The sequence below is a fragment of the Dreissena polymorpha genome, chromosome 5 (assembly GCF_020536995.1).
Source record: "Dreissena polymorpha isolate Duluth1 chromosome 5, UMN_Dpol_1.0, whole genome shotgun sequence".
Classification (NCBI taxonomy): Eukaryota; Metazoa; Mollusca; class Bivalvia; order Myida; family Dreissenidae; genus Dreissena; species Dreissena polymorpha.
Genome location: NC_068359.1, coordinates 46362473 through 46386630, shown reverse-complemented (window position 1 = coordinate 46386630; position 24158 = coordinate 46362473). Strand labels below are relative to the sequence as shown.

The 24158-nt window shown below is 38.0% G+C and overlaps 4 protein-coding genes across 8 annotated transcripts in view; 3 read left to right on the top strand and 1 right to left on the bottom strand.

Annotated features, from left to right (window-relative positions):
- The first annotated feature begins 643 nt into the window (after positions 1–643).
- Positions 644–7856, top strand: LOC127880516 (uncharacterized). The gene is made up of 6 exons (XM_052427828.1): positions 644–1301; positions 1468–1569; positions 3200–3385; positions 5453–5591; positions 6380–6638; positions 6795–7856. The coding sequence occupies exons 1-6, from the start codon at positions 857–859 to the stop codon at positions 6825–6827; spliced, it is 1164 nt and encodes a 387-aa protein (XP_052283788.1). The 5' UTR covers positions 644–856; the 3' UTR covers positions 6828–7856.
- Positions 7857–10756: 2900 nt separating this feature from the next.
- On the top strand, positions 10757–14106 carry LOC127880526 (uncharacterized). The gene is made up of 5 exons (XM_052427842.1): positions 10757–11155; positions 11331–11429; positions 11797–11982; positions 12370–12613; positions 12802–14106. Exons 1-5 carry the CDS (start codon positions 11074–11076, stop codon positions 12950–12952), a joined length of 762 nt encoding a protein of 253 aa, XP_052283802.1. The 5' UTR covers positions 10757–11073; the 3' UTR covers positions 12953–14106.
- An 8390-nt stretch (positions 14107–22496) lies between these two features.
- LOC127880535 (uncharacterized) lies at positions 22497–24144 on the bottom strand. Its single transcript, XM_052427851.1, has 3 exons — positions 23984–24144; positions 23622–23758; positions 22497–22778 (listed from the first exon to the last, which is right to left on the bottom strand). The coding sequence occupies exons 1-3, from the start codon at positions 24032–24034 to the stop codon at positions 22607–22609; spliced, it is 360 nt and encodes a 119-aa protein (XP_052283811.1). The 5' UTR covers positions 24035–24144; the 3' UTR covers positions 22497–22606.
- Positions 24043–24158, top strand: part of LOC127880518 (protein rolling stone-like) — a 317579-nt gene continuing 317463 nt past the window's right edge. For all 5 annotated transcript variants that reach the window (XR_008049559.1, XR_008049558.1, XR_008049561.1 and 2 more), the window contains exon 1: positions 24043–24151. The gene's annotated coding sequence lies outside the window, so the exon portion shown is untranslated. The remainder of the gene's footprint in view (positions 24152–24158) is intronic.

The window sequence follows — 24158 nt, the reverse complement described above, 5'->3', positions numbered from 1 at the left end:
ATAAATGTACGTTTTATTTGAAGAGCGAACCAACTTCTTCAGTACCTGTACATAATGATGTATACAACATTTATTTGCGCAACGCATTGGAAGTAACTTCCTTCATCTCTCTTTAACCCTTGCATGCTGGGAAATTTGTCGTCTGCTAAAATGTCGTCTGCTGAATTTCTAAAATAAGCATTTTCTTCATTTTTATTTCAAAGAATACTATCAGAATAGCAAACGTGGCGTCTCATCTGGATCCAAACTGTTTGCAAAGGCCTTTAAAATTCGGTTCCCGCACTGAAAGGGTTAAACCGTTGACTTCACGTAGCAATTCAAATATTGTAACAGACGTGTGCAGTTAAATATGACTGCAATGCGAGAAGAATGGTCAAAGCACTACCAAAAGATACGTAACATAATATTATGTCGCCCTGTCAAAAGATCGTATAGAGCGAGCTCGATATTTGATTTCTTCACGGTTGAAAGTCTTATTGAAAGCAAATTGTATAGATCTTTATAATATCAAGGAACTGCATTATTAACGACGCGCGTTTGATTTTATTAACACGTAAAGATTAGAGGATGGTTCGTTGAGTACGTGTTTCTTGCGGTGTAAACAGTTCTTCATTTTGATAGTCGTTCTTTGAATACGGCTAACAGTAGGTTAAACTCGCATGTATTATTGAAAACGGAAGTTCGAAAGTGGCATGCACATTAACCGGATATCACAGTAGAGTCATTTATGATCAATAAGTAAATATTTGCGTTTTTCATTGTGTAAAATATAAATAAACGGTTCAACTTTTTGAACTGCGCAGCTATATGATGAAATAAGTTAATGTTCAAACGACATCCAAATAGCATATGAACAATGACGGATTCTGTAAACGACAGTGTGCGCGCTCACATGGTGTCCGGCGATGGTCACTATCACCCTGCGAGCCGCCGGCCTTCCATGATACCGGAAACCAGCATGCCGTTGGATAGCACCCACGCGCTACACTCAAACATAGATGTGCATGCCAGGACTCTGCATGTACCGGTATCAGTGAGGGCGCACTACAATAACGTCAGAGCTCAGTATTCAGACCGTACGAGTCGACGCGAGAGCTCCATGCATCGCCAACATGGGATGAACGGGACGAGGCACGCCCGTCCAGACGGCGCACCCAACGGAAGTAGCGGGACATATTTCAACGAGTCCACTAGACAGCAGCCTCATGATATTTATCATGAGCGGACGGTATCTGAACCGGAAGTGCCGCCACGATCCGCGCGGTCCACCTTCCGGAGTATCCGGTCCGCCAGTTCGAGAGGTTTGGAACGCACTCTGTTGATGTATTTTGTGGACGCTACTAGTGTTCCCGGTTTTGCAAGCGTGCATGTTTTATAATTGTTTATAAACTTTTTTAATGAATGGGCGATGTTGGAATGTTGCTAGTTTATAACAAGTTTTTTTTAAGTTGAGTTTATACTTTCAAGGTGACGAATATCAATTTAAAAGCGACAGTTACGTGGTTCCCGCGCTCCCTATGCCTATCGCGGTCGTCTGCTGCATCTTGAACTTCCTGGTTCCCGGATTTGGTAAGTAGCGCTGTAAGGTGCGTTCAACGCGGATATTTTCCTCGTTTAGTTTATAATTATTCAGCCGCCATGTTATGTATAATGAACTAAAACAACAACAACAACAGCATTAGTATGTGTGATATACGTCAGTACGTGTGTGTTCATTAAAAAAAATCAACAAGTTAACAAGCAACTCGAAAATGATAATAAAATGGTTAAAATGTAGTAAAGTTTAGGCGGATTGATGTTGTTTGACGGATTTGACCCCAGATTTTACCCCAGATATTTGGAGCGAGCGAGCGCAATAAAAATGCAAATATTTTTACTTCATAATCAGGGGCGAGCGAAAAGTTAATTATCATAACAAAATAATTGGCCCATTTTAATTTGACATTTCTACTTGACGCAAAGCTTTCTTCAAAGCTTTATTTCTTGGCAATAATTTCCTCTTACAACAATTTTCTAGTCCAGTTTGTTCTTGAATTGTTTTAGTGGGTGTTTCAAACTAGACTTGACTTGTGTTAATGTTTTATTCTGTTGTCACTCCTGGATTATAAAATAATGTCGTATGGTAGATCTACAACAGTTCTTATAATTAACAGGACATCTTTGTCTAGCAATGCCCGCTGAGCGAAATAAATCTGCAAAATATGTCAGTTTCAGAACAACTCAGGGTTAAATCATTTGTTTCTTTCATAAAATGACCATACAACTTAATGCTGCTTTTTTGTATCATAAACAGTTTATCCAAAAGTAAATATATTGTGAAATTTGTAGGACTTATAAAAATGAAATGGAAAAAAACACTCTACTTTAAAAAAATAGAGTTGTGGGAAAATGGACGCTTTGGACTAAAAAATATAATTTGTATTTCCATTTATGTGCGGCCAATCCGACGAATATCTGATAAAACAAACTTTGAAAAAGCCTATTTAGGCGAAATATATTAGACAAGAGTGGAATTTGTTCTGTGTAAAAAGAATATCTGATAGTTTTTGCTATTTTCCCAAACCTCTTAAAAAGACTGTTCTAAAAGCGTTTAGTGCTGAAGAGTAACTTGCCGTCGTGAGGTTATTTTATGCGATATCTGCATTATGTAGACATTGTTAAAACATTTCTATACGTTACAACATTACATGTTTATACATAAAAAAGAATAAACTTCTTTAACGAAACATAATAACAGGTATGAGCCGTTCTCTGTGAAAAGATGTTTAATGCATGTGCGAAAAGTGTCGCCCAAGATTAGCCTGTCCAGTCCGCACAGGCTAATCAGGCACAACATTTTCCGCTTTTATGATATTTTTCGTTTAAAGAAAGTCTCTTTTTATAAAAAATCGAGTTTAGGCATAAAGTGTCGTCCCTGATTAGCCTATGCGGACTTCCATGACGTCGGCATATGTGTGAGCCTCGCTCTGGAAAAACGGGGTAAATACATGTACGTAAAGATTCTTCCCAGATTAGTCGCACAGGGAAGAAACTTTTCGGCTAAACTGGATTTTCGCTATGAAGAGACTTTCTTCAAACGAAAAATTGCATAAATGTGTAAAGGCTAATTCGGGACGATACTTATCGCACATGCATTAACCCACTTTTGTCAGAAAGCAGTTATGACACAATCCAGTACATTTTTACCTTCGTCGCAAAGGTTCGATATGCGCAAGCGTGTGCGTGTTCTGCTGCGCGCGCACAGACGACATGACTGGGAGGGAGAAGCTGGGCTCGTGCTGCACTGTGTTCGGCATCGGTCTGCTGCAGCTACTACTGGTCGCCTGCTTTTTAATTGGCTGGATCTGGAGCTGCATCTGGGGCGTCACCTTCATCGGCATGTCAGGTGCGGCCGCTAGGTTGAGAATCACCAAGGTCATATATCATGGCTTAACATACCACCAAATAATATGCTTGCATTTTTAGAAAACGTTTAGATAGGTGTGTTACATTCATTTAATTAAAAAAATGAATGGTCATATAGTATCGTATCAAATGTATTAATAATAGTTTTTGTAGATATTTAAGCATGTGCAGCCTTTTTATATATTAATAAATTATTTGGTATGTAACACAATTTTATCATGCATGCACTTATTGGGTTGGTTGATATAGTTGTTTAACCAAACATACCGTGTCCGTACGTTTACTTTTTTGTCGAGCGCGCGGTCACAATGGCGGTTCGGTGCGCGTGGTTCCGTGCGTCCATCCGAGCTCGTCCAGACAACCTTCATTATTGATCATGCAATTTTCAAAAATACAACTCGCCACAAATGTTCACCACGTGGAGAAGGCGTTAGGCGTAAAACACCATTCCCTATCTCAATGGTCGAGGTTACACGTGTATGCCCAAGGTCAAATTCAGACATGATACAACGTATACTAAATCTAGCAATTTATAATAATTTGGACAGAAATGTTCACAATGTGAAAACCAGGTGTTGTGTAAAAAAATTGGGCTCAAAGGTATGTCAGGCTTGGAGGTCAAAGGTCAAAGTAGGTGTGAAAAAGCTTATACAGAGTGCCATTTAATAATTTATGAGGTATTTTATAATAACTTACCACTAGGGACAGCAGCAGGGTTTAAAAAAAAACTTTTCAAAAAATGTCCACCATGTAGAGCCAGTGTGTGGCGCGAAAGACTCCACCCCATAGCTTAAAGATCAATGTCATAAAAGTCAATGGTCAAATATGTGCATCATACAGATTGTGCGGAATGTACATCAGTTTTCATCGGACAATTTTACAAAATATCCTCCCTCAATTTAACGAGTTGATCTTTAGATAATATATTGTTTATTTCTATTCAGCAGAACTTGTTAATGTTACACGTATTCGGAATTAATTCACTTTACCGTTAATTCAATATACAGGAACTTGACTACATGTATAACATTTTCATTAAATGTAATAAACGTGCGTACATTAAATAAGTATTAGTTTAATTCGAATGGGTACACGGCACTTGTAATGTGTTCAATCTGTACTTAATGGCTATTTCTTTTGAATAGCTAGAGTACAAACGCAGTCGTTGTACTTTTCAAGTTGGAGTGAAATGTTCTTTAAAAGTTAAACGCGTATAAATGCCTTGTCTTTTAGAGGGGATAACTGGTCTGACGTCAAAAGTTGTTTAACTGTATCTGTCCTATTAAAACCTTTTCAAATAGCAAGCTGAAAGGCAGCATTGTCATTCTGTACCATCAACAGCATTATTTCCAGTGGAATAATGATCACGATTTTTTGGCGTTCTTTTGTACACACCTTTCATAATGGTAGTCTCAATTCGTCTTTATTCGATGAACTATATCGTGATCTTTACCTATTTATGCCTAGCGTCTGGAAAAAAGGCGTTGGACATAATGCGGCGTCTCATCAGGGTCTGCGCTGTTTACTTAAAGGAATTTCTGAAAGAAATATTCGTAGAAATAAATATACTAGACATACCTAATTTTGGAAATAAATTGATCCAATTTAGAAGGATGGGAGAGTCAACTAGGCATAATGGGTTTAAGTACGCGTCTAACAGACTTCTTGATTCGAAGTACGTTGAGATCTTTTAACAGTTGATGTGGCATTCTAGACTCGGGTATAATTAATTCAGTCACTGTTTTGTATTAAAGCTTTCAATTGGAACATTTAGTATCATGTCACAGATTTTTCAAAACATTATAACTTGTTAATATAATCGTATATACATGTATGTTTCACATGAAACTGCTAAAAAATACTCAATACACGTGTATCTGAACATTTTGCCCTGTGGATTTGCACAGTTGCAGTTATCATTAAAATATGCGTTCATATAAGATTTCAAAAATTTCACCTGTAATAAAAACTGAAAGATATCTTTTCATAAAAACATAAAAAAAACTATCTGATCTATATGGTCCTATGTTGAGCTATTCCCCTGCAGCCAACTACTACCACGAAGACGACGCCGACGACGATGATCCCGAGTACGCGAGCACCAACAACCCCGTGTACCGACGGGCTGCCGTGTCCCGCCTCCCCACCCCCCAGGTCGTGGTCGATCAGCCCTACCCTGGAGTCAGGTGAGGAATTATATGAGCTGCGTCATGCGAAAATAAGTTACTAGTATATGTCATATGCGGCCAGTGCAGGGCCAAAACACCAACTTTGGGGAAAGGGCCACAGCCTTTTTTTCGGGGAAAAAAGACACAATATTCTGGCTTTGGGGAATGAAAAATATGGAAGTAGGTTGGAAATTTAGAGAAAAAAATGCATGATTTTATAGAAATTTCTGTAGGGGAAAGGGCCTTTTTGGTTCAGGGGGAGAAAAAGAGGCCCCATGCGAAGAAGGTTTTTTTGGCCCTGCAGTGGTGTGGTCAGTAGCTACCCTGTCTGCTATCAAGTCACGCAAGGTTTCGTGTTTTCATTTGCGGACATGTTAGCTCCTGAAAAGAATGCGCGAACGCCAAGGCTTCTCTGGGGCTACACTGGTAACAACGGCATAAGGCAAATTTAAGTGGCGATAAATGCAGTACTCGGTTTCAGGATCAAGTCTTTAACCGATTTACTGCAAGCTCCTAGACTATCAGCCGACAGGCGGGGCGTTAGAATAATGTCTAGTGGTTAATTGTACGACAGTACAATGGTTGATTTTATGTTTGTCTGAACTGTCCGAAGATTTGCATGAAACAGATAGAATTATGCAACCAAACACTATAATTTATCACTGGAATAAAACACGCATACTTGAACTCCCCAATGATGTTAATTAAGCAGTGTCATTACGTGTTATTATGCAACGATTGTATTTTGGTGCATCAATGTATATTTGGTAAATATTTGTAAAATGCTTGTTTTGATGTTTTTGTAGTTACGCAGAAGCGCAGCGTCAATATCGGCGTAGACTAGATGCACAGCGGAGGTCAACGTCACGTATCAGGTTAACGTCATCAAACCTTATATACCCCATGCGCGCTCCGTCAAATATAGCGTATAATTCCCCACCACCGCCTTACCAAGCGTCTGCTACGATACACGAGCGCGCGCCGGATCACCATAACAACGCAAGCAACGGAGGAAGTCGTCACCATGGCAACGGCCGTGACCCGCACAGACACCGGCAGTCACATGTAAGTGCTAAGGTATTTTGCGTGGCGTCTTCTTGAAATATTACGTATAAATGTCGTATATATGTGTATGCTGGTGTGCATTTTTAATTGAGTAACATGAACATAACATCGGTGATTAATTGTTACACTAGATCAGATTGAATTGTTCGTTTGTAGGTAGACAGCATCCAAGAAGAACGGCACCGATGACGGATTTCTTTGCATAAACATTCGGTCTTTCCAGTATCGTCGTCTATCACGGTTGCCGCATCACAAACTGCGTGTGCTTTAAAAAGAGGCATCGCCCTTAATTTCAAGTAAAGCTGTGACGCTATTAAGCTCACCGTGGTGCCGATTGCTAAGAAGAGACCGCACTACTTTGCGGCACTCTGGACCAATGATTCCGGAGATAAACAATGTATCACGAGTGTGCTTTGTGGCTTCCGGAAGCACGTGCCAAAGTGCTTCATCACATTATACTCGGACAGTTAGCTGGTGTTCTTCTCAATGACTAACATGCCTGTGCTATTTTTTTACGTTTTTAAGAAGAAATCAAATATATACATATATATGTATAATATTTTAGATGTGATGTATTGACATTACACACATCATACGGGAGTTTAATTTACGATAAAAACTTTGAGAAAGTATACTAGAAACAGCCAGGCACAGACCTCTATAATTATTAAAGTTTAATTATTCTATTCATTGCCATTCACTCTTCCGTATGTTATCTGTTTTCGGAACATATTGATATTAAATGTCCATATGTTATGACCTCAAATTCAGTCGTAACTTGAATTTGTCGTAAAATCCTTTTTAAACCGGGCGCTGTTTTTCAGAGTTTCAATACATAAGGCTGTTAATGCTTCTGTTATTAACACAACTGATCTTAATTAATATTGACATACATGTAATTATATGCGTTATATGTCATGCTCAACTAACCTTCCAAGTAATTATAGAACATTATAATTATAAGAATATTTTGTTGGAATTAATTCTAAGAACCGGTTGGTGAATACGGGCCCTGTCTAAGATTTTGGGCCCTGTTTAAGATTTTCGTTACCTCTCCGAAATCCAATAACCTTTTATTACAATAAACAGATAAACCCTTTTTTACAATAATTTTTACAATAAATAATTATATATTGAATATCCTTCATATGCTGGCCAGTTGCATGCTTTAGCTTGCGACCTAGACTGTTAAAAGTGCTGAGCATTGTCCAATGTATGTGATCGCTTGTATTTATCGTCATGACATGCATGTACAATAAATATATACATGTGTATATTCTATGTTTATGTATGTTTTGCTTAACTACTTATATAATCCTATTCGTATGCCATTCTCATGATCGGCATGCATCAGCGGACGATGTAATAAATGTTCATATAATAACTCGTTCCCACGGCATAATTTCTCGTTTTCGCGATTTAGTATCATGTCCCCATGTATTAGTATCCGCGATTGAGTATGGCGTTCCCATGTATTCGAGTCTCGTTCCCAATAATAATTATCATGTTCTCACGCACAAGTATTACGTCCACACGCTTAAATATCTCGTTCCCACGAGATATCATATCGTTTCAAAGATTGAGAACATCGTTCCAACGAGTAAATATCTCGTAACACGAATTACTTCAGTATAACGTCCACACTAGTTAGTAACACATCCTTATGAATTCAACAATATTTCCCACGAATAAGTATCCCATTTACACAAATCTTGTTTCTATGAGTTTTCATTTCATTCCGAAAAGTGAGTATCTCGTTCCCTTGAGTAACTTTCTCGTTGGAACGAAATAAAAACGTGCATGCCATCTCTCTCATCCTCCGTTCTCATCAGTCAAATATCCATAGAGAACTGCCTCTTGTCAATGAAATGTCATAAGTCTGAAGTACGAAACAGACCGCGGTAGACTTAACACAAACGAGTGTTTTGGTAATGGAGGTTAAAATGTTGGTGACATCACCGTTGAAAACTGGCTAAATGTTGTTAATGAAATGAAAGCGTGCACGAGTAATATCTCTGGGTAATTAAATAAATAAGCATAGAGAACGAACAGATTGTCCACATACCGCAGTCAACGTTACACAAAGGAGAGTTTTGTTGATGGCTTTTAAAATGTTGATACATTCACCGTTCATAACGGGCAAAATGATGTTACTCAAATGAAATGCTGATACTGGTAATATCTCTGTTTCAATATATGAATGATTTATCGCAGACTGCTCAAATGTTGATCATATCTCTGTTTCTGACTCGGCAATTGTTGTAAATGTATCTGTTTCTTACTGGTAAGATATTTTACGTGTCTCTGTTTCTGACTGGTCGAATGTTGGTAATGTCTCTGTCTATGACTGGTCCAATGTTGGTCATGTCTCTGTTTCTGACTGGTCAAATGTTGGAAATGTCCCTGTTTCTGTCTCGTCGAATATCGGTAATGTCTCTGTTTCTGACTGGTCAAATGTTGGAAATGTATCTGTTTCTGGCTGGCCAATGGTTGGTAATGTCTATGTTTCGTACCTGTCAAATGTTGGCAATGTCTCATTTTCTGACTGGTCGAATGTTGGCAATGTTTTTGTTTCTGACTGGTCGAATGTTGGCAATTTTAATCTTTCTGACTCGTCGAATGTTGGTAATCTCACTGTCTATGACTGGTTGAATGTTTGTAATGTATCTGTTTCTGACTCGTCGAATGTTGGTAATGTCACCGTCTATGACTGGTAAAATGTTTGTAAGGTCTCTGTTTCTGACTGGTCAAATGTTGGAAATGTATCTGTTTCTGACTCGTCAAATGTTGGGAATTTATCTGTTTCTGACTCGTCAAATGTTGGGAATGTATCTGTTCTGACTGGTCAATGGTTGCTTGTGTCTCTGTTTCTGATTCGTCAAATGTTGGAAATGTCTATGACTGTAGAATGTTGGCAATGTCTCTAGAAACGACTGGTCGAATGTTGGCAATGTTTCTGTTTCTGACTGGTCGAATATTGGCAATTTTTATGTTTTTGACTCGTCGAATGTTGGTTATCTCACTGTTTATGACTGGTCAAATGTTGATAATGTATCTGTTTCTGACTTGTCAAATGTTTGTAAGGTCTCTTTTTCTGATTGGCCAAATGTTGGTCATGTCTCTGTTTCTGACTGGTCAAATGTTGGTAATGTCTCTGTTTCTGACTCGTAAAATGTTGGTAATGTTTATGTTTCTGACTCTTCAAATATTGGTAAGGTCTCTTTGTTTTGGTCGCATGTTGGAAATGTCTTGGTAGCTTACTGATAAAAATGTTGGCATTGCAATTTTTTTACATACTATATGTTGGCTATTTCTTTTTTTTTTTTACTTACCATTCCTAACCTGTTGGGTAATGTCTCTGTATCTGACTGTGAACACTTGTAATATCTTTAACATGTATGTTTCTTACTGGTCAAATGTTATTTATGTCTCTGCTTTTGCTGGTCAAAAGTTGACACAGACTGTATGTTTTTTATTCGATAAAGTTTGTACCGTCGGTTAATTACACTGGTTCGAAGTTTTAAATGTCCCCGTTTATTACTGTTCACATGTGGTAATTGTATACGACTTCGACTGGTTAAATATTGGTTATATTTGTGTGTTCCGCTTGTCATATGTTGCTAATGTATTTTATTGCTGTCATGTTAAGCGTTGTTTATGGCTTTTTTTCTGAGTTGTTTAAGTTTGGTAATGTGTCTGGTTATGTCTGGTTCAAAATTGTCAGTACCTCTCAGTTTCAGACTCACTGTAAACAGTGGCCTTTTGTTTATTTATCACTGTTAAAGTGTTGATAGGTTTTAATTGCTTAATCGAGACATTTTTAATGTATCGAAATTATGTTTAGAAAAAATATAAATATCTTCAGTATATTAATAGGTTTATAACTTACGTGCGTATCATTATGAAGTATAACTCTGTTGAAAAAAAGATGAAAACAAACATACATTCTTTATGACTGTTTTGATTTTTCGTTTTGTTTATGTTAAAATAATACGCATGCATATTAAAATAACGAACTTATATTTATAACACAGTTTAACATGCACATTAACAGCCGGTAAGTTGATTTGTAAAACAAGCTGGGCAAATAAAGTTTGATCAGCCAGGTCCGGGTTAAACTGATAATGGCTTTATTAGGGCGTGAAGTCTATGACTGAAAGGAAACAAAAGATCTTTATTTCACTTGATTTACACATGCGAATCTATGTCATTAAAAGGCATACAGAAATGATTACTGATATATGAACGCAATCATATGTGACCTATAAAATTACGCTGTGCGGATAGAAATCTACAAAAAATAAACTAATAATACACTGTGTTAAATAACAATACGCGTGTTATGTAATTGTTGCAATCGACATGGCGGCCCATGGATCAGTACCATAAACAGTGAAACTGATACTGGAAGCGGAAGCCGGGTACAAGGCGCTTGATGGCGCGCGCGATTCAGCCCGGGTCAACAGCAGATGTGTCCAGCGTCGCCACCTCAGCGTCAGATGGACAGGAGTATACGCGTAAGTTGAGCACTGATGCGTTGTTCCTTATATTATTGGCGTTGTTAAGCATCGTTACAAGTTTTCAAATATATAATATACTAGAAATTTGACAACTGCATGATTACAATAGAAGTATATTTTAGACTTAATTCGTCAACCACAAAGACGTACCTTTCTCTTTCTAACTGTTCAGAAGACGAAGGCAGGGGTGTGATAACTCGCGTTTTCCCGCCGCTTCCCATGTGCATGGCTGTTGTTTGCTGCGTGTTAAACTTCCTGCTACCCGGTCTAGGTACGTCTGTTTCTAGGTTCGCTATAGATCCAATGCATGCGATTCCGATTAAATGAAATATGTAATAATTATTCGTTCTTATTACTTTGCCCACTGAATTCAGCAGGAGTTTTTTTGACGTGTCTTTTTAAAGCAGCAGAATATTTTTTATATGCTCCACCACTAAAATCCTAAATCTCTCTGTCCGTCTGTTGGTAAATACATACATAATTTAATTTGTTACTTATTATATAAATTATATGAATATGCGTACATGTATGTTTTATTGTACGTTAAAATACATTTATTTTATTACAAACAAACTCGTGCAAATAATACTAGTACATAGATTTTTACTGTTTAAATGCTTAATTCCTACTCGCTGTAGGGTCGATGTTAGCAAGCGTCTGTGGGTTATGTCTTGCGCCGCCGAATGACATGACGCGCAATGACAAGTTCCGGGCGTGCTGCGAGGGCTGTTCCATCGGACTCCTGCAGTTTATGCTGATTCCTATATTCTTCGTCGGCTGGTTCCTGAGCTGCATGGCTGGGCTGGGATTCATCCAGGACTCGCGTGAGAAATCAAACGTCCAATATCTTAAATGAAATGTTAACTCGTATGGTGTGTAGCTTGAACTCTTTCATGTCGTTACATAATTCTTATTGCGAATGTCAAAATTAATATACTCTTATTACACATGTCAAAATTTACATCCGGTATTTTAACAGCATGAAGTTCTCCGTTAAAAAAATGACGTTATGTGTGTAGGTATATTCTTATTTTTGTGGCGTTGTGATATTTTATTTCAACCTTTGTGGACTTTATACTGGAAGTACGAAACTTCGTCGACAGCAACCACGACACTGAACAAAATTTCATAAGAAACTGTGAAAGGGCCATTCAACACCGATTTCGATTTTACCAAACGTATTTTAGAGCTTTTTGCATATTTCTTTCCAGATAAATTCTACAAAATGCTGACCCAAGGTCCTGAAGCAACGGAGCATGTTTCGGAAAGATCTGAAATGACCGATCCCGATAATCGGATACGAAGCAGGGGCGCCGCTCTACATCTCGCAAACGCTCGCGTCGTTTCTGTTCAACCCGCCGCCTCGATGGTGCAGTTGTTGCGACTTCCGTCCTACAGCGAGCGTAGCGCGACACCACCTCCTTACAGCGAGGACACCACCCCAGGGGCATCCAAGTATTTTAATCTCATTCCTCGTTCCTCCTTCCCTGCTTAAGCCTCAAATCGATAGAATAGTATTGGCACTATTCATCCACAATATTAAATAAGCCATTTATGTGGTTGTTTGCGTCAAAAGAAAGTTATGTATAAACGTTTTACCGAACATTACACTTTTGCAAGTACATAATATCAATTTGTTTCAGTACTCTAAGTCAAAATCATCAACGTCAATCGAGTACTAATGGGAGAGCTTATTCCTTCGTAACGCTGATATCGGTCGTGCCTGCGGAAGGGGCGCTTGTCGTCCCCGTCCGCTCCCCGCCGCCTCCCTATAGCGAGATCGACATGCTCTGATGAAGGATCCGCGTGTGTGGTTGAACTCGTGGTTTTTCTAGTCATTTTTTTAATGTATCGGCCTCTCGCATATGGCTCTGACCCCGAGCATACTGAAAGGTTACTATTTGTTGGTAATCGAGTATATTACCGTATACAGGAAACGCCCCGTTCCAAACGCTTACATGGGTATTATATTTAGTTCTCAATGTGAATAGCCATCTACAGTGCAAGTTGCAAAGCACATTCTATGAGAGGCTAGTGATATGGTAGATCATTGTGTAGCAAGCTCATACCAGCGACCTATTGGTTGTGAAGTTTGTTACTTATACACCATTATTAGGGAAGCGGCCTTATATGTGACATACGCACAATATAGCGATTATATGTAACATATGTGACCTCTTCGCTACCTACAATATAGCGATTAGTGCTTAATAGCTGCCATGGTAGTGTTGGTCTTTTGGATTAAATAACTCTTAATCTCACGGTCAGAGAGTAAACATTGCTCGATTCTGTAGCATTAAAAAGCATTAAAAAACAAAATTATAATGCGACACAACAATTCCTCTGGAATATTGTTTTCAAGAATTTGAACGTGTTAACTTGTTATTTATGTACATGTGCCAGTTTGATGTAATTGGTTAATAGCCAGTTATTATTTGTCATTCTGCATATACAAACATAGTTATATATTTTTACATTGTTGAGTCTTCAAAATTTTCTTTTTGTCAGATATATACGCAAGGCAAAAATCTAGTGTAGCGAAAATCTCTACACTACCTAACGAAACCGACCCGACTTCATACTACCTTATGCAACTGACTTCAAAGGAACCGATACTATCGCTCGATTGGTCATTGTCGGCTCGGGTACTACTTACATGTACCCCGGGTACTCTTAAGTATACTTACATGTACCCCGGGTACGGTAAATATACGTAATCGTACCCGGTCGATATTAGACTGTACCCGAGTTGTATTCCCGCCCGAAATCCGATATCGTAAAACGCGCTACCGATTATCTTCAACAAACTTCTCTTTAAAAAAACTGCATCAACATGCTTTTTGAGTTTGAGTTTCGATAATATAGAGGCCATTTTACAGAAAATTGGCATAAATGCGAATATAATTAATAAAAAAAGTAGCCGACAACGACTGATAAAGCGTTAAATTTCCCGGGTACGTTTTAGTATATTTACCGTACCCGGGGTACATGTATGTATCCTTAAGAGTACCCGGGGTACATGTAAGTAGTACCCGAGCCGACAATGACCAATTGAGCGATACTATCAGCCCTTTTCGACTCGATTAAGACCCGACCCCTTTGTTACCCGACCTATGCACATCGTGCACAGGTTAAGCTTTTGCGTTCGCCTTTCGTTCGTTGTTTGTCGTCCGTAACATATTTAAAGCTAAAAATTAATCCTCATTCTTTAGATAAAGACATCTCTCTCTTTTCCATTGTTTGCTTAACATGTCACAGACATTTTCGATTTGAAAATTTCGTATATTTAATTATAAGGCCAGTTCAATTTGCTAAGCGAAATAGTTTAAATATATCTTTGTGAATGCACTATCTTTGATAAACTTATAACAAATTACGTATTCATAAAAACACACACATTTAAATTTGTTACGGTTCAGAAGACTGCATCAAAATTACTAGATTTTACATTTTTATTTGGATCATCTTGTTCGCGAAAATTGTAACATAGCAACATTCTCTCAATCATGAGTAAACACATATAATATATGATAAAGCTGCTGCTTCATGTAAACTTTGACATTCTGTATAAATAAAGTATGAAATCTGTGTTATTCTTTATGCTATTATTTCATTTTTCCCCGTTATATTTGTTTTATACAATCTTGTGCAAATATTAAATTCAATACTTAAATCACAACCTCTTCATAATGCTCCCCTTCGAAGAAGATGGGGTATGTTGTCGGTCGGTCGGTCGGTCTGTCTGTCTGTAGACCAGTTCGTTTCCGATCAATAACTCGTCAACGGATTGACTAATTCGCTTGATACTTAGCATGTCCATTGGCATTGGAAAGTAGATGAACTCTTTTGAAATTGGGCTAACTAGGTCAAATGTCAAGGTCACCGTCACAATAAGTGTGAAAATCGTTTCTGATTAATAACTCTACAACGGATTGACGGGCTGGCTTGATACTTCAAAGGTGCATTGGCCTTGGGCACTATATGACCCCTATTGAAATTGGGGTCATAAGGTCAAAGCCACTTTGACAATAAGTGTGAAAATCGTCTCCGATCAATAACTATTCAACGAATTGACCGATTGGCTTGATACTTCACATTTGCATTGGCCTTAGACAGTAGATAAAACCTATCGAAATTGGGGTCACTAGGTCAAAGGTCAATGTCATTCTCTCAATAAGTGTGAAAATAGTTTCCGATCAATAACTCGTAAATCAATTGACCGATTGGATTGAGATTTATCATGCACAATGGCCTTGGATAGTAGATTACTCATATTGAAATTTGGGGCACTAGGTCAAAGGTCAAGGTCACAATTTAATTAGTGTGAAAATCGTTTCCAATCAATAATTCGTCAACGAATTGACCGATTGGCTTGATACTTCTCGTGTGAATTGGCCTTGTACAGTAGATGGCCCTTATGCAATTGGTGTCACTAGTTCAAAGCCCTGTTTGGGGGGGGGGGGGGCATATGTCTCCGACCGCGGAACTTTTGTTTCAATTCGTTTTAGTCAAAGTAAGTGAAAGTAACTTAATTAAAATAAAACAATAATTCAAACACGTGTATGCATTACTTCTATGTTGGCGGAATACGCGTTGTGTTAAGAAATATAAGGAGCCAAATCCAGGTTTAACGTTTTAATCTCATAATATCAACAACAAAATATAACGGGCGTGACGTCATGACGGCAAAGCGTGCATGAACGTAACGTTAAAAAATGGCGCGTTATATGCATCAACGTTATGCAATCTCAACATTCTGAGGGCCGCGAAATGCAATACACCATAATAGAATTAATAAAAATAATTCAATACATACTCATAACAAAATATAAACACTACTTTATTTGCAACATACATGTACATAACACAATGGAAACGTTCAGTCTATGAAATCAATCACAAGTTTTAAAAATGGTTCATATTCTACTTCACTTCCAGGTGATAAAGTTTCGTAATTGGTCTTACCTTCTTCTTCATTATTTTTTATCGAGTGCACCGGGATTGTCTCCCATATGGCCATCGCCCCCAGAAAGACGTGTTAGTTGGTTACGGGGGATAGTGCAAGATACAGGAGACACCCTGTTCCAGAGGTGACCCTGGGTCTTTTAGTGCCCGGTGTATAGCACCTAGTACACTACACCTCGGTTTAACGTCTCATGCGAAAGACGAGTTAGTAGGTTATGTGCAGCGGGGGATCGAACCAGCGATCTCTGGAATGTGAAGCCAGTGTGTTACCACTAGACCACGGATCCGCTACTGGTCTTACCTCTTGAACCCCTTGCCTCTTGTACTGGTGTGCAGCAAAGCAGTCGGGTTGTGTGCTTCCGCTTCCGGAATAGTATTAAATCTTCCACTGCCGATTTCAAGATTGTTAATCTTTTTGTTGATCGCACGTCTTAGGTCTTGCAACGTCCAATCTTTGTTCTCGTTAACTCGGGAGAGATTCTTCCGGATGTCGGCGGGTAGTTTGTCAATCACCACCGGCACCAATAAACTACCATACATGTCTTGGTTCTATCCCAAGTTCCCAACGATTCGAGACCGCAGGGTTTTTTGGCCCGATTTTATAGCCGAAATTCGGCTATGTTCCCAATTCCAAAAAGTATACTTTTTCCCAAAATGTGGCAAAAAATTCCCAATTTCAAAAAAAAAATTTTTTTTTTTTTAGAAAGAAGTGTCTTATGCGTATTTTATCTCAATTTAAATTCAATTACATCAAACAAAGTATTTTATGGTTTTGTTCTTTTAATTTTAATGATTATAAAGTGTTATATAAAATTTAGTATTTCCCTAAGTAGTGGACTTTTCGTGTGGAAAAAAGGCTTATGAATTAATTTTCCCTATTTCATGAAAATGCCGATAAAATTCCCAATTCGAAAGCCATGGGCTATCTTCCCGAAAAGTGGAAAAAAACCTGAAGACCCCGGATGTATGTTTCCATTCTGTCGCAGAAAAATCTCAGACTGCTGATCGTATAATTTGGCGGTTGCAGTGTTACTAAGGCTTGCATCGTGGCATGAATGATCTTACTCTGCTGTCTTAAACGCTCTCGCAATAAATCGACCACGCGCATGTCATTCGCGTTCGTGAGTGAAAACCTTTGAACTGTCAAGGCGGCTGTGCCTTCAAACTGAGCTTTGAGGTATCCAAACTTGTGTACATGTCTCCGGCCTAGCTACGCCCCTTTAAGCGTCTCGGGTGGAATGACAAATAACTAGAGGTTCTGTTCTTAAATCTGTATTGGTCAGATCCTGTAGTAGTAGTAGTAATAATAATAATAATAATAATAATAATAATAATACAAAAGGCAATCACAGTGCATTATAAAATAGGCGATATGATGAGCGAGGAACTCTAACATCATTCACATAATAAAATACAAAATACAAATACACAATTTGAACAATTATATAGACATGTATTAATAATATTTACCTGTAGGTTTATTATTAAACCCTACAACAATGGATTTGAATGTGCAGATAAAGATGACCTGTACTTTCTGTACGGCCACGATCAGTACGTGTTCGTTGTCTTTGTGTGTCTCACAAAGTGCGGGAAAGTAGCTAAGTAGTGCGGTGAATAGATATTAGTACTCGTGCAAAACGATAGGTTACAAACAACTACATTGGAGTGCTGTCTTACATCTTATGTTTCGAACTAAAATCTTAAACCTAATAAATACTGAAAGGTAACTAATAGAAAAGGTGTTTTACTATATATGTTTATATAATAAAAGGACATCTTAGTTTTGAACCCTATGACATATTCCCCCCTGTTAAAAGATGGCGTCCCGACATTTTACGACATATATATATATATTTGATTGTGATTTTGTTTTCAGAAAAGTTGACTGTTTGTTATAATATGATTATTTATCATTCAAAATGATGTTTTCACTAAATAATATCATAGCCACACGCTAACCACCTGTGGTTTTGAAGTTTGTCATTAAATGCTTTAAATTGATAAATGAAAGCATCGGAGCTAAATAGCTCCAGTATCAAGCAAGAATAAAATGAAAGAGCGGTAAAAAGAGTAATCCAAACCGGGGCTCGAACCACTGATCTCAGGAGCAATCCTCGTAATGTCACATAATATAACGATAACAACAGAACTTTCCGAATTATTAATTTTTTAGTTGTAAGCGTCAGCTCACGACTAAATTTACAGAGCATGTTTTGCAAATCAGCATGTGCTTAGAAGCCCTAGCTACGCTAAGAACCGTAACTCACTATGCTAGGAACGATTACCGCTGCCTGTCTACACTGCAGACGACGAATGCTGAGTAGCGTCTGCTCTACTGCTGCAGTGAGTGTATTTACCCGCTTGTAAGACGACAGTGGCCAGTCTAGTGTTAATCATTGAAATCTGTACATATCGGCTGCTTTCAGGGAAAACGGGGATAAATGCACGTCAAATAAAATTAGCCTGTGCAACTGATTAGCACTGTGCAATGCGCACACGCTAATCAAGAACGACAATTCGTTCACCACTCACAATAACAACATCCGTGTTGCTGTGTGACAAAAAATCACAGGCATGGTTAACTACCTCTTCATTTTTAAGGAATTTTTTAAGCTGCGCCTTTGCTGATCCCGATAAAATGGGATGTTGTATCACAGCCAGATATAGCATGTAAAACTGGCAACGTTCTGGTTTGTCCGCCCAATACTTGTTTGGCCTTCTGAATATCCAATAGCCAAAAACGTTTGATGTCGTTTGTTTTGCTGCTGGCTTTAAGACGACTGTTTTATGAATTGACTTTATGTGATATATGGCAATTACTAGCAAGTCCGTGTCCTCGCCTACGATGACAACATTGCTGGTTTCTGCAATTTGTAAAGCAGTCTTCACTATCAACACATAAGCATCCCCTTGAGCGTGGTAAACATCGAACACATTCCTTTCCATTTCTCCAGCAAGTGCAAAAATAAAATTTGTTTGTTTTCGGAATTATTTAAGAAAGTTTCCTTCTCTGTTGATAACGGCGTCGATTCGGTGAAATACACCTTTGCATCAGTTATACCACGAGTTCTTCGTATATGTGTCGTGTCGTTTGTAGATGGCCCAGATGCATATCCGTCAAATACAATGACAGCATTAGGATACCTGTTGTTGATGTATCTAACGTAAGACTCGGAAATCTCTGAAAACAACATCGCCGTCTTCCAAGGCACTTGATGTAATAATGAGCCTCCATCCAATACATATCTGTAGTTTTCATCCTCAAGGTTTTCTTCATGCAAGCAGTCCCCAACATTCCAAATCGCTTCTGCAAGTTGCCATTTCTGGGCCTCCCTGATAAGTCCATCAGAACCGAATAGAGAAGATGGCACACCACAAAGTTCGTATGTAAAAACATCAAGTAAGTTGTCACTAAATCTCTGTGCGGCTATTGCCAACCGTTTAAAAAGAAACTGCGGGTCAACCTTTAGTTGTTTTTTATTAATGCTTATCTGCTGTGCTGCATCTAGTGTCACTGCTTTTTGACTCTTCTTGAAGCTAATTTCGAAAGCGTTCTTTCCAGCCATTTATGATACGACTGTTTTCCCTACGTTCAGCTTTGTTTGCATTCAAACTTGAATGTGATGTTACTCCTTTTTCAATATTGAAAAGAAGTTCGTCTTCTCTAAAAGGATAACGTTCCTCTACGTGGGAAATATTAGTCTGCGTGTCATTCTGATCTCTTATTGATTTGGATGTTCCAACTTCTTTATTTTGTGGGCTTTTGGGAAATTCCTCTCCCAAAATTCTTGCATAGCGTTGTTAATATCAATGCAGGATGGCATTGATAGAAGCCATCGTGCACGTTTGTTCTCTGGCATTCCTCTTCCACGGGTCATTCCTCCAGCACTCTTCACTGACCTCATCAAAACTTGCTCTATAAAAAGTCCGTTGACAACCCTGCCCAAGATATGTCACTGCGCCTCACTACATAATATCATTCAATAAATGCGGTATGTACTTTTTAAATGGTTCTAGACAGGCTCTGCATTGTTTGTAGGTAGAGATACACATATTTCAAATAAAGGTTATGACCAGCCGCAACAAAGTAAGGTAACATTTTCTGCATAGCATGCAATCCAAGCTCCCACTGCCCAGTGCGTTCCGAAGCAATAAAGAGTCGCAGTATATCAACCATTTCTAAGTACTGTAAAGATGCAGTTGGGTATCTTTTAAGCTCTTGTTTTTACTTAAAACACGTCCTTTCCACCTGATCTAAAATGTCATTCTGGTACACCTTGTCCGCACAAATGTTTCTAGATACAAGCCCCTTAGAGTACTGTACTAAATCACTCAGATTCAACTTCAAACCTATGTGTACATTAAAAAGGTCATTTCAAGGTTCGGTTTTTAAATCCGTTTATAGATTTTATGGCCACTATAGGCTTCCGTAGTTTTTTATTTTCAACAAATTCTCGCCACCACTATGCATGTGCAGACGAAATATAGCAAATAACACAAATTAGATCATTAGAGCTCCTTTTTTGAGACGAAACATGTTTTTATTAACGTTTTTGGATTGTCACCATTGAGAAAACACGAAAAACACATTACATTTTTCATTTAGTACATTCTGCACCGTTTAAACCTGTACATGCGCTAAAATAAAAATTATTGAATAAAATATATATTGCTAGACTAACCTTTCTCATTCGAATTTCGATCATTATATTCAACTGTCCGGCTTTAAAGAAATAATCGAAACCCATTATCGTTCATCTGCAGACGATGTTATTCGTGCGTAGATCTACGGTAGTCGAGACCAGTCACAAAATATCATTTATAATTACTTATATTTTTTTTTTAATTACAATTTTCTCCAACATGGATTTTTCAAGACTTTTTATATTATATAATGCTTTAATCAACATATTTGCGCAGTCAGAAATTATGTTGCCATTTGTTTGAGGTCAAAGTGTAGTGTAGATTGACCGGACTATAAAACAATGTGTGCAACGAGCATCAATAAAAACCATAGTTTATTTTAACTTACAGGCCAACATTGATGCTTATAATTCGACCTCATTTTTTCAAATGAAGAACATGTAAACTTACCATCAGGATCTATAGTGGAAGAAACAAGTTCTAAATTGTATTTGTTTGTGTACACAATATGACTATTATAAAAATTTAGATTAGAATATTCACTTATTGTTGAGTATTGGAGGTCATTAGTAATGCGACCGAAATATGAATCGGAACTCATAACGCTATTAAAAAGACAGAGTGGACTAGAGAACAAAGTATTCAGGGTGCAGGAGCACGTGACTTTATTGGATTCCTAATTAAACGTTCATGGATGAAAACACACAGGTAAGTGCTGCTTTTTTCCATACAACTTTTTTTTAAATTCTTACGAATTTCAACTAGTGCATAAATGACAGGTTTTCATGCTGATTATGGCAATGTGAATTACTTTATTTAATAAGCCTGTGTTCTTGTTTAAAAAAATCCATGTTTACTGCACGATTATGCTTCACGCGATGTGAATTTGTGTCACCGATTTCAGACGATTTCAATGATTTATTCTTATACCTTAAGATATCGGCACACGCTGCAAGACAAACTGTTTTATATGCACTTAAGATTTGTGCAAATGTATTTCAATAACTTGAGATATTTGCAAAAATAAAGTTCTTAACGGTGTGGTTACATTCTGTTCAGTCCGTGTGTAAATCCCTGAAAACCCCGTTGATTCTGCACCCCGGTATTACAAGCGGTAATTTATATTGACAATACAGAAAGTATCCAGTAAACATGTGTAAAGTGTGTATTTTTTAATAGTCAATAACATTCTAATTGGGGCTCTCTTTAACTATCTTTTTCTGCGCATTTCCTGACAGATCTTGGAGGGTATATATAAGATGATCATTATTCATATGAAATGGCGAAACTTAGTTGACCTTGATGACTAATAATTAAACACGGAAAAAAAAGGTTACTATGTTAACTTAGATCTCTCAAGCATATCTAAATTTCAGAGCATTTGTATACTAGAATGTACCCTGGGTACGGAAAATACACACAAAGGCCCCGGCCATTCTCCTGGGTACTTTCTAGTATATTTTCAATACCCATTCTATAGTATACTTAAAAGAATCCAGTGAGAAGTACCTGAGCCGACAATGACCATTTGAGACTAACTTTGTTATGATGATTGCTGAAATCATTTGGCAGTATTAACAAAACATATACGTATATGTTAAACGTATCGCGAGTGCTGATAAATTTGTTTTGTTTTCCATCTACACGCAACTGTTATTGGATTTAATTGTTATAATAAATTTATTATTATAAATGCATATAACTGTATTATAATTTTACTTATACATTAACCTTTCTATTTTTTTTATTTATACAGGCAAATAATTACACAAGGTTGTTTTTTGTGTTGAATTGCCTGGCAGCCAATCCAGGTGGTGTGGTATGAGGGTGTGGCCGCTACTCCTTGGGGAGACACTTGGGGTCGTGGTGTATGATGTGGCTGGCGTTGAGCTTGTCAACGCTGGTCCCCCGGCACTCCAGCCCCTCTGCGCATGGGCAGTAGGTAACGTGCAGGTTGCTGTTTCCGGGGTTGGTGCTCAAGAATACGTGACAGGAGAAGCCTTGGTACCTGCATTGGGTTTGATGGCATGCTTATAAAGGGCAGAGTATATGAGTTAATGCTTGTTAAAGCGTTGATAATTTTAGATGTACCATTTCAGTTCGCTTTTATTTCATCACTAATTACAGTGTTTTAAACTAATTTACTTTCTTTATACTTTCTAAATGCTCCAATATCATGTTAAACGAGTAAAAATTGTTGACATTCGGTTGTTTTTCGTTCGTATGTATTCATACGATATTTTAACATGAAATACTGTAGTTCACTACTATCTAAATGGATGTTATAATCAAAGCGCTGAAGGCACTGAAGTTGTTTGTTGTTGTCGTCCTTGATTAGCTTGTGCGCATTGCACAGGCTTATCAGTGTGAACAGGCTAATCTTATCTGACGTACATTAAGCTCCGTTTTCTCTGAAAGCAGCCAATATGTACAGATTTCAATGATAAACACTAGACTGGCCAATGTCGACTTACAATCTGGTATATAAACTCACTGCTAGAGCGTATATACACTCACTGCTAGAGCAGAATCATTTGTCGTCTGCAGCAGACAGGCATCGGTAATCGTCCCTTGCAGGGTGAGTTGTGGTTCTTACCGTACTTAAGGCTTCTAAGCACATACTGATTTGCAAAATATGCTCTGTAAATTTAGCTTGCCGCTAACGCGACCAACTAAAAATGAACGTATTTCCAATTTTAAACAACCCTACTAGCTACCAGTTGATATTTGCATAGGTAAAATGATTTGTAATGTTCATATTTTATTTATTAGAAATTAATAAGAAATGAATAAATAATAAAAATATAAGTATCCAACTATACCGCAAAAAATCTACTTCTCGAGTATTGACCTTAGTGAGCGGCATGTTCCCGTTGTCGCGTGTGAAAAGATGAACCGCCGGCGGTCGAGGCCAACACAACACTCCTCCTCTGTGCAGTCGGCGTCGGACCGACACTGGCCCTCTTCCGGTTCGAGGCTACACTCTACCTGAAAAGGAGTTCCACCTCTATAAAACTCATCTGCTTACACGCTTACACGGATGATTAAACGCTGTCTGCGTGAAAGGAGAAAATGATATTAAAAGGAATCTAGTGCAGTTGCTACAGTCAGAATGAGCATATCTGGCTACCCAGATACTGGTAAATAAAACGCCTGAATGAAAATAGTACGATTTTGTGTTTGTATAACATTAAAACAAATTAAACTACTCACTGTTCCTATTAGAACGTGCAATAAAACGAGGAATCGTATCGTTCCTTTCATTATCAGTTTAAATTAAAACGCGCATGGAAAGACTTCGTAACCAAAATCCTGAAATGTTGGTGTCTTATCTGACAGATAACACGCTCAGATCGCGTCAATTCATGTGCCGTTTAATAGGTGAGAT

Coding starts and splice junctions, on each gene's coding strand:
- LOC127880526 (XM_052427842.1), top strand. CDS start 11,074: ATGGCGCGCGCGATTCAGCCCGGGTCAACAGCAGATGTGTCCAGCGTC. Junction 11,430..11,796: donor CTTCCTGCTACCCGGTCTAG/GTACGTCTGTTT, acceptor TACTCGCTGTAG/GGTCGATGTTAGCAAGCGTC. Junction 11,983..12,369: donor GGGATTCATCCAGGACTCGC/GTGAGAAATCAA, acceptor ATTTCTTTCCAG/ATAAATTCTACAAAATGCTG.
- LOC127880516 (XM_052427828.1), top strand. CDS start 857: ATGACGGATTCTGTAAACGACAGTGTGCGCGCTCACATGGTGTCCGGC. Junction 3,386..5,452: donor CACCTTCATCGGCATGTCAG/GTGCGGCCGCTA, acceptor ATTCCCCTGCAG/CCAACTACTACCACGAAGAC. Junction 5,592..6,379: donor CAGCCCTACCCTGGAGTCAG/GTGAGGAATTAT, acceptor ATGTTTTTGTAG/TTACGCAGAAGCGCAGCGTC.
- LOC127880535 (XM_052427851.1), bottom strand. CDS start 24,034: ATGAAAGGAACGATACGATTCCTCGTTTTATTGCACGTTCTAATAGGA. Junction 23,759..23,983: donor TGCACGTTCTAATAGGAACA/GTGAGTAGTTTA, acceptor ACTCCTTTTCAG/GTAGAGTGTAGCCTCGAACC. Junction 22,779..23,621: donor GGAACATGCCGCTCACTAAG/GTCAATACTCGA, acceptor AACCCAATGCAG/GTACCAAGGCTTCTCCTGTC.